This window comes from Nymphaea colorata, chromosome 4 (genome assembly GCF_008831285.2).
Source record: "Nymphaea colorata isolate Beijing-Zhang1983 chromosome 4, ASM883128v2, whole genome shotgun sequence".
NCBI classification, from domain to species: Eukaryota; Viridiplantae; Streptophyta; class Magnoliopsida; order Nymphaeales; family Nymphaeaceae; genus Nymphaea; species Nymphaea colorata.
The window spans coordinates 25942342-25952304 of record NC_045141.1 but is presented as its reverse complement, the minus strand read 5'-3'; the positions used below and the strand labels follow the sequence as shown (position 1 = coordinate 25952304).

Sequence of the window (9963 nt, the reverse complement as noted above, 5' to 3'; positions counted from 1 at the left end):
ATCAACTGTCTGCTTTCAAAGCTATGCATCCTATGTTTGTTGTACAGAATGGGTTATAAATGTGACAAGTTTGTCATCCTTTTATAGTTTCAGTTTCATTTTCCTTGTAGTTCAAGTGGATCAATTCTTGTTGCAGCAGGATGTAGCCCCAATAATGCAAATGTGGTTGTTTGAGATACATTACGAGGCACTAGACTTGCCAAATAGGCCCACAGCAAGTTCTGGTAGGAAAAATGGGACTGACAGATAGAGAGAATGTCTTCTTGGCACTCATTGGGGCTGGAGGTAACGTACCAAGTAACTTGTAGATGATTCCAGTGGCTTTGAACGATGTAGCGTTTATGTTGTACATTACACAGGGTTTTATTGAATGGCTTTAAATATTTTTTTCCAGGCTGAATTGCATGATGTGTGTAGGTGGTGCATGGTCAGTTGCAGTTTTTTACCATGACGGTCAAAAAATTTTTTCTTGAAAAAATTTCCCTGCCTATCAAACTAGGCATTTTTTCCCCTTCAAAAAAGTTCCAGACCATCAAACATGGTCTGAAACAAGAAGAAGGGAATTTTACCCTTCTGACATTTTTCCATGGAGATTTTCCCCTAGAAAAAGTTCCCCTCTAAAAAATCGGTGCCATCAAACGTGGCCTAAATTTGAATGAAAAATTGTTGCCTCATGTAATTAGACTTTGGCAATGTGGGAGATGCTTGAAGCAGAGGGATGTTGGAAAGACGGATTTAGAAGTTCTCTAAAATTGGGATAAAGAAGGGATGAGATACATAAGTAGTCCAAAATGAAGGATATTTTCTCAGTTTCTTGATTGGACTTACTGCTGCAACACTTGAGCTTTTTGTAGTTAAATTGCAATCTGAATCATTGGTTTTACTCTAGCTGAAAAGAAACAGATGAGTGTCTCAACTTCTTAAATCCACAAGTATATCTTCGCGCTGTCTGAGGACCACGTATTTTATTTTGGCTGGTCCATAAGCTTGCGCCTAACCGAACGCATAAACTCAAACACATACAAAACCAGGAGCTAAGCTCCCGCACCCTTCAAAACATACTGCTCCTCCCTCGATGGTTGATGCCACAGAACTAAAGGTGGCTTAAGAAGGGGCGACAATTTCATATGGTTGGATGTCAGGCACCGGATTACGGGTTATAGTCATAACAGCTCAGTTTCATTGTGTCTGCTTCTGAATCTTCTTGGCAGAAACGTATAAGCAGTTTGGAGCATTGCAGCGAATGCTTACCAAAGAGAGCATTTCATTTCGTTTAGAACAGGGGGGAACAACAGTGATTGAAAGCAAAGAAAAGAAATTCAAGATAATTCTAGTTCTGAAACCAACAACATCAAGCCTTTATTGGATAACGACAATATTCTGCAGCTACACGGTTCCGATTGACACTACAATGACCACATTAGACTTTACTACAGCAAACGCATTGCTGCTCAGTAGGTAACATACCGCTAGAGCTGCAACACACCTCCTACTAGTTCTGAACAGTCTGACTGGTAAAACCCTCACCTAGTTACCGTTATACTTAGTCGCGGGTGATGAAAACAGCCTGTTTGCCCACATTTTTTCCTTTAAAGATTCCAACTAGGGCAGCAGGGGCATGTTCCAAGCCTTCAGCTATGTCTTCCACATATGTTATCTTACCTTCTTTAATGTAACGAAGAGTCAAATCGCGGAACTGATTATACAAGTGAAAGTGGTCAGATTGTATGAAGCCGTGTATCTTTAAGCGCTTTGTCACGACGTTCACCAAGTTGTGTACGCCCTCAGGTTTCTCGAGATTGTATTGAGATATCATCCCACATGCAGAGATCCGACCATGGAGTTTCATGTTTACGAGAACTGCGTCAAGCATTTTCCCACCTACATTCTCAAAGTATATGTCAATTCCTTCTGGGAAGTACCTGACAGTGCACGAAAACAGTCAACTTCTGAATTGAAGATGGAATGCAATTCCAACCTAAAAAACAGGGGAGAGGAAAACTGTGGAATCCAGAAGTAAAAAAGGAATGCGACTGAAATTAATCCAGAACTAATTTCCAGAAAAACTTTGTAGGAGTCCAGCTACGATATATATATATATATATATTCCTGTGCAAATTTAGAAGAACTATACACGTTTGAATTAGACCAGAAATTATTAACAGCTGTACCCAGAGTTCACCTGATATATATATGCATTGCACCCATCAAAGGTACTCTGTGTGTGTACATGTGCGCGCACCTGTTCAGGTGCTGCATCTGCACCTGTGCATGCATGTGTATAAAAGAGCGACAGAGAGAGAGAGTGAGAGAGACTCGTTATTTCTGCTAGTCCATCATACTAATTTGACAACCGTGTCGGTGCTTGGCCACTTATTAAAAAAAAAAGAAAAAACCTTTAAGCTTCAAAATTGACTCGTCCAATTTGCTTGATGCCAAGCCAAAACTGGATAAAAACATTTAAGGCTATTAAGCATTACTCAAGTATTAATCGTAAATTATATATTTCTGACATTTTAGGCAGTAGTTTGTCGTGGTAGAGTACAAAACGGCGTACGCCGAGCACTGTATCAGATTTAGTCCGTTTTTGTATAATTTTATGCATGCATGCGAAGAAATATGACTTCATATAATCATGATTTCAGGATTTCCTGCATCACCCTCTTAGATATATTTATCCGCATCAGACCTCACACTGCCTCTTTGCAAATTAGGCATATCTCAACGTGCGTGTGGGCATTATAGTTGCTTCAAGTGACCTTTGTGTGATTTCTCACAAACAAGTAAAGATGCACACACCTTTTTAAAGTTGCATCCAAGTCTTCTTCTTCTTTGTAGTTAAATGCCTCGTCAAAGCCGAATTTATTCTTCAAGAGATCAATCTGGTTCATGCAATGACCAAAGGATTGAATGAGCCAACAAGCAATCAGCAGTGTGGTGACGTTGTCACATACAGCAAATTCAGATTATGTGGAATACCTTCTCCTTGCTCCCTGCACTTCCTACCACATAGCAACCTAACAGCTTAGCAAACTGGCCAACAAGCTGCCCAACTGCCCCAGCTGCTGCTGATACAAACACACATTCTCCTTGCTTAGGGGAGCAGATCTCATGAAATCCAACATAAGCCGTGAATCCAGCCATGCCTACATCCCCGAATCAGTAAATAACATGGGCGTTAGGTTTGATCTCATAATGGACATAAGTAACTTACGCATCCAACCCAATACAATATTCACTGCAATTTCCGACACCACCAACCTTGAAATCAACCACCAATTGAAGACAGAGCAATTATTTTACCTGGATAGTACTTGTTGTCAAAAATCCCCAAAAGGAATAGCCAACTGTACTAACCAGTAGGAACTGGCAAGAGTTAAGCACAATCCCGACTTAACTATACCACCCAAACCCAGCCCCAACAAAAGAAAAAAAGAACCTGCACTAACCAGTCATGCTTTTGCAGGAAATATGCAACTAACTGAGTTAGAGAGTGGAACGCTTTAACTGAGTCCAACTCTTTAAGAAAAACACACTTCTATCATTACCTAGGAGGCCAGTATAGTAAGAGAGTGGAACACTTGTGTCTTCAATTTTTGTGAGACCGTCAGTGCTTGATATCACGGTGTATTCTTCCCATCCAGTGATTCCCCATACCAAATCCCCTATCTTGAAATCAGGGCTCCCTGAGTCCACCACTTTTGATACACCATAGCCGAACAAGGGCTGCTAGCAGGCAAAAGAACATGTTAGAACTCTCGCTCTCTCTAGCTTTTTTTATGCCCATCGTCATTTTTGCAATCCTATCCTCTATTTATAGAGGGGAAGATTGTGCGATGGCATGATACTGTTTGCCAAAACCGACTTTTCCCCATAATCGAGGAAGAAAGGGGGGAAATGTAGATTCACAAATAAATAAATAAAGATAGCCGTACATAAATATATTAGGGGAGAGGCAGATTCCTGGAAATAGACACCATTTTGAAATATGTCATCCACATATGTTTCATCGACATCATTTCGGTGTTCACTGTGCCTAATCAGGCCAATAAGAATACGCCTCATGCCCCATATGTACAAGATCCAAAGGCCCAAACGAAAAGTAAATGGGCATCAAACGACCGAATAATCGCAGAAGAGAAAGAGAAACATAGGGGTTAAGCTGCGAGAAGGTACCGATCCAGGAGTGTAGTTGGGGAGGTAGCCTGGCATCCCTGTTCCTGCATTCATGAGATTACGCATGTAGGGGTCGCAGGACAGGTACAGGTTCTTCACAAGCACCCCTGCGGAACCTTCCGGAAGCTTCAGCTTGATGGTATTGGAAGTGGTGATGGCCATGTCTTCCTCCTTGGGGAAGCCAGTGACGTGTTGCCTGAGCACCACCTGCTTGTTCCTCACCTCGTCTCCCCCACCCATCTCTCCCGTTCTCTGCCGGTCTCTCTCTGATGAAGGATCTCTGTCTCCCTCTCTCTCCCTCTCTCTCTCTCTCTCTCTCTCTCTCTCTCTCTGATAAAGGATCTCTGTCTCCCTCTCTCTCTCTCTCTCTCTGATAAAGGATCTCTGTCTCCCTCTCTCTCTCATAAATAGGTAAAATTGTTATAAGCCTCAACGTGTCGTATGCTCTGCCACCACATGCATGTGAACAAGCTTGGGACGGCTTTCATGTGCAACATTTGGGGACTCCGCTAATAGGATTGATCGGGGGAGCAAGATTTTTTTGAGGGTGGGATCGACTGCAACTTCTCGATTCAGGTAAAGTAAAATTGAATTAAAATACATGATGCAATTAAAAAAATTTATTTTTTTTAATGTCATTTTTTTTATTGGACCGTTTGTGATATTCTGGTGTTGAAATGAGAAGGTGCAAGGTTGATTAGAAATGATATTTTTCGTGCTGGATTGATTAGAAATGACAATATTCTTTCTTCTTCTCTCCGTTTTTTCTCCTTTGTTTGTTGGCTTCTTTGTATACTTTGTTTTCTTTGTATTTTACCGACTTTTTGTGTTTCTTGTGACTTCTCATCACTCAATTTTGTTAAGGTATTGAGTATCGAGAAGACAAATTAGAAGTTAATTAGGAACGATTTTTTTTCCAATATTGACAGTCGAGAGATAAGAACAAGTTGACGCCCCACATCTCCAGCAGCTATATCAAGACTTTTAAGAACTTGCTTGATTAATCGTAAACACATTTTGGCCCTTATTTGAAACTTTAAACAAACGAAATGAGCGACCTAAGTTTTTTTCCTTTGCAGCTGCTACTGAGTCTCCGTAAGCTTTTGCTTTCCTTTCAATTATTTCCCCGATTTTTGCAGTGGTTAGTAATTCACTGCTTCTTTGTTTGTCGAATTTTCGTCTAAAGGGAAAGGAAAAGATCTGATTCTTTATCCCCTTTTAATGAAACGATTGTTCTTCCTTTTTGTGCTCGATGGGTGACATGGTAGTTATCGCTTGGCAGCAAATTAGATAGGACCTTTCTATTGGATAAGAAAAGCAGCTGCATCTCAACAATTATTATGGCCCCACTTCTGGTAGACAATTTCAGATTGACTATAAATGAATTTGTTAAGAAAAATTGGTCCATAGAAGTTTTTTCTTTCGAGATCGCACCTAAGAAAGGAGTTTAGTTATGGATGTCAATAGATCATATTTTGTCCCAACAAAATCAGATATGAAAAAAATATATTTAATTAATAAAAAATATTATATTCAAAAGGTTATTTGAATTCATATATGGATTTAAACAGATTCGGACTGATGATATCTAAGATGCCATCCGGTTTCATCTTAGCAGGAGAGCCCTCCGTATAAGCCGATTCCCATCAAAGGAGACAAGTAGCCGATGGTGTTGAGTGACTCAATGGATGGGGGAACTGATCTCAATCCTTCCTCATGGATATCATGGCGGAATGGTACAAGCGCCTTGCCGATTCCAGTAACAAGGGAGAATCTCATCTTCTTTCCAAGGGAAAAAAAAAAATTGCTGAGAGAAAATAAATGAAACATAGCACTTAATATCGCTCAAGATAACAACCACGAAGACTTGATTGGAGAACCACAATGGTGTGCAATATTAAGGCTCAGTTTCAATATTTTAACTGCCAAACTAAGTTAGACTATGCAGCTGGTCCATAACTATATGATTTAATCCCACTGTAGCACATCCTATAGCAGTTGTAGACAGTTTTGCATGATAAAGTACTCACTGGTCATGATTAAACTTGGTCTCGGGCGATAAACACATACTGCTTTCCTATATTTCTCCCTTTGAAGATTCCGACTAGTGCAGCAGGGGCAGCTTCGAGGCCTTCAGCTATGTCTTCCACGTAAGTTATCTTACCTTCTTTGATGTAACGAAGAGTCAAATCGCGGAACTGAGGATACAAGTGAAAGTGGTCAGATTGCACGAAGCCTTGTATCTTTATGCGCTTCGCCACGACCTGCCCCAAGTTGTGTATTCCTTGTGGTTTCTCAAGATTGTACTGGGAGATCATCCCACAAGCAGAGATGCGGCCATGGAGCTTCATGTTGAGGAGTACTGCGTCAAGCATTGGTCCACCCACGTTCTCAAAGTAGATATCAATTCCCTCTGGGAAGTACCTGACAAGGAATAAAATGGGCAGGTTCTAAATTGAAAATGGAACAGAACGATGAGATTCAAAGTCAAAGATACCAATCTACAAAATAGACGAGGAAAACCGTGAAATCCGGAGAAACAGAAGAATGCAGCTAACTAGCTAAGTGAAGTGAACAAAGACAGTAGCAAAAGAATATAGACTTGTGTTTGCCAGTATATGTGTGAGCGAGAGAGAGAGAGAGATTTGATAAGAAAGGTAAAACAAATGTTACTGTTTATAACATAACTTTCAAGTTTGAATTTAAGTAAATACATATATTCTGATGTTTTAGACTTTAGTTTGTAGTGAGTGAACAAAGACAGTAGCAAAAGAATATAGACTTGTGTTTGCCAGTGTATGTGTGAGCGCGCGAGAGAGAGAGATTTGGTAAGAAAGGTAAAACAAATGTTACTGTTTATAACATAACTTTCAAGTATGAATTTAAGTAAATACATATATTCTGATGTTTTAGACTTTAGTTTGTAGTGATACTTCACAATTCCATATGTCGAGTACGTGTGCGTCTGGCTGCATATTGTCATGATCTCAGAACTGCCAGCATCATCATCGTGGGTGTCTCTACCGTATCATGCCCCACTCCCACACTATGTAAATAAGGCGTACCTACGGGTGTATATGGTGTGTGTTCATATGTATGCATGTGAAGAAATATGACTTCATATAATCATGATTTCAGGAATTCCTGCATCACCCTCTTAGATATATTTATCTGCATCAGACCTCACACTGCCTCTTTGTAAATTAGGCATATCTCAACGTGCGTGTGGGTATTATAGTTACTTCAAGTGACCTTTGTGTGATTTCTCAGAAACAAGTAAAGATGCACACACCTTTTTAAAGTTGCATCCAAGTCTTCTTCTTCTTTGTAGTTAAATGCCTCGTCAAACCCTAATTTATTCTTCAAAAGATCAATCTAGTTCATGCAATGACCAAAGATTGAATGAGCCAACAAGCAATCAGCAATGTGGTGACATTATCAAATACAGCAAATTCAGATTATGTGGAATACCTTCTCCTTGCTTCCTGCACTTCCTACCACATAGCAACCTAACAGCTTAGCAAACTGGCCAACAAGCTGACCAACTGCCCCAGCTGCTGCTGATACAAACACACATTCCCCTTTCTTAGGGGAGCAGATCTCATGAAATCCAACATAAGCCGTGAATCCAGGCATGCCTACATCCCCGAATCAGCAGATAACATGGGTGTTAGAGTTGATCTTATAATAGAAATATGTAACTTACGAATCCAACCCAATACAACATTCACTGCAATTTCCAACACCACCAACCTTGAAATCCACTACCAATTGAAGACAGAGAGCAATTATTTTACCTGGATAGTACTTGTTGTCAAAAATCCCCAAAAGGAATAGCCAACTGTACTAACCAGTAGGAACTGGCAAGAGTTAAGCACAATCCCGACTTAACTATACCACCCAAACCCAGCCCCAACAAAAGAGAAAAAGAACCTGCACTAACCAGTCATGCTTTTGCAGGAAATATGCAACTAATTGAGTTAGAGAGTGGAACGCTTTAACTGAGTCCAACTCTTTAAGAAAAACACACTTTTATCAATTACCTAGGAGGCCAGTATAGTAAGAGAGCGTGGAACACTTGTGTCTTCAATTTTTGTGAGACCGTCAGTGCTTGATATCAGGGTGTATTCTTCCCATCCAGTGATTCCCCATACCAAATCCCCTATCTTGAAATCAGGGCTCCCTGAGTCCACCACTTTTGATACACCATAGCCGAACAAGGGCTGCTAGCAGGCAAAAGAACATGTTAGAACTCTCGCTCTCTCTCTAGCTTTTTTTTTTATGCCCATTGTCATTTTTGCAACCCTATCCCCTTTAGAGAGGGGAAGACTGTGCGACATGTTGAAGGGCAGTTTACTCCATGATACTGTATGCCAAAACCGGACTTTGCAGAATCGAGGAAGAAAGGGGAGAAATGTAGATTCACAAACAAATGAATAAAGGTAGGCGTACATAAGTATATAGGGGAGAGACAGATTCTACAAAATTCCAAGCACAAGGCCGAGGCCCAGAAAAAGACACCGTTTTGAGTTATGTCATCCACATTTGTTTCATCGACACCATTTCGGTGTTCACTGCGCCCAATCAGGCCAATAAGAATACGCGTCATGTCCCATATGTACAAAATCCAAAGGCCCAAACAAAAAGTAAATGGGCATCAAACTACCGAATAATCGCAGAAGAGAAAGAGAAACATAGGGGTTAAGCTGCGAGAAGGTACCGATCCAGGAGTGTAGTTGGGGAGGTAGCCTGGCATCCCTGTTCCTGCATTCATGAGAATGCGCATGTAAGGGTCGCAGGACAGGTACAGGTTCTTCACCAGCACCCCTGCGGAAGCTTCCGGAAGCTTCAGCCTGATGGTACTGGAAGTGGTGATGGCCATGTCTTCCTCCTTGGGGAAGCCAGTCACGTGTTGCCTGAGCACCACCTGCTTGTTCCTCACCTCGTCTCCCCCACCCATCTCTCCCGTTCTCTGCCGGTCTCGCTCTCTCTCTCTCTCTCTCTCCCTCTCTCTCTCTCTGTGTGCTGAAGTATCTCTGTCTCCCTCTCTCTCATAAATAGGTAAAACTGTTATAAGCCTCAACGTGTCGTATGCTCTGCCACCACATGCATGTGAACAAGCTTGAGACGCCTTTCATGTGCAACATCTGGGGACTCTGCCAATAGGATTGATCAAACAGGTGCTTCCTCAAGGTTGCACCCGTTTGTGATATTCTGGTGTTCCCCTCAATAGAGAAATGAGATGGTGCTAGAATGATTATGAATGACATTTTTCTTTCTACTTCTCTCTCCTTTGTTTGTTGGCTTCTTTGGATACTTTGTTTTCTTTGTATGTTGCTGACTTTTTGTGTTTCTTGTGACATCATTCAATTTTGTTAGTGAATTTTCATTTTGTCGGTATATTGGCTATCGAGAAGACAAATTAGAAGTTGCTACACTGATTAGGAATGATTTTTTGTCCAATATTGACAGTCGAGAGATAAGAACAAGTTGACGCCCCACAGCTCCAGCAGCTATATCAAGCCTTTTAAGAACTTGCTTGATTAATTGTAAACACATTTTGGCCCTTATTTGAAACTTTAAACAAACGAAATGAGCGACCTAAGTTTTTTCCTTTGCAGCTGCTACTGGGTCTCGATAAGCTTTTGCTTTCCTTTTAATTATTTCCTCGATTTTTGCAGTTGTTAGTAATTCACTAGTTCTTTGTTTGTTGAATTTTCGTCTAATGGGAAAGGAAAATATCTGATTCTTTATCCCCCTTAATGAAGCGATTGTTCTCCCTTTTGT

The 9963-nt window shown here is 40.8% G+C and overlaps 1 protein-coding gene and 1 pseudogene across 1 annotated transcript; both read right to left on the bottom strand.

Moving 5' to 3' along the window:
- Positions 1-1328: 1328 nt before the first annotated feature.
- On the bottom strand, positions 1329-4557 carry LOC116252119 (2-alkenal reductase (NADP(+)-dependent)-like). Its single transcript, XM_031626196.2, has 5 exons — positions 4177-4557; positions 3549-3726; positions 2980-3146; positions 2800-2882; positions 1329-1922 (listed from the first exon to the last, which is right to left on the bottom strand). The coding sequence occupies exons 1-5, from the start codon at positions 4414-4416 to the stop codon at positions 1544-1546; spliced, it is 1047 nt and encodes a 348-aa protein (XP_031482056.1). The 5' UTR covers positions 4417-4557; the 3' UTR covers positions 1329-1543.
- Positions 4558-6140: 1583 nt separating this feature from the next.
- Positions 6141-9291, bottom strand: LOC116252120 (2-alkenal reductase (NADP(+)-dependent)-like; annotated as a pseudogene).
- Between the last annotated feature and the right edge of the window lie 672 nt (positions 9292-9963).

Bases quoted from the DNA above. Each gene is read 5' to 3' on its own strand.
- LOC116252119 (XM_031626196.2), bottom strand. From the start codon at position 4,416: ATGGGTGGGGGAGACGAGGTGAGGAACAAGCAGGTGGTGCTCAGGCAA. The intron at 3,727-4,176 runs GTACCTTCTCGC...GCCTGCTAGCAG, and splicing joins CCAACTACACTCCTGGATCG to CCCTTGTTCGGCTATGGTGT. The intron at 1,923-2,799 runs GTGTGTGCATCT...GTGCACTGTCAG, and splicing joins TTGGATGCAACTTTAAAAAG to GTACTTCCCAGAAGGAATTG.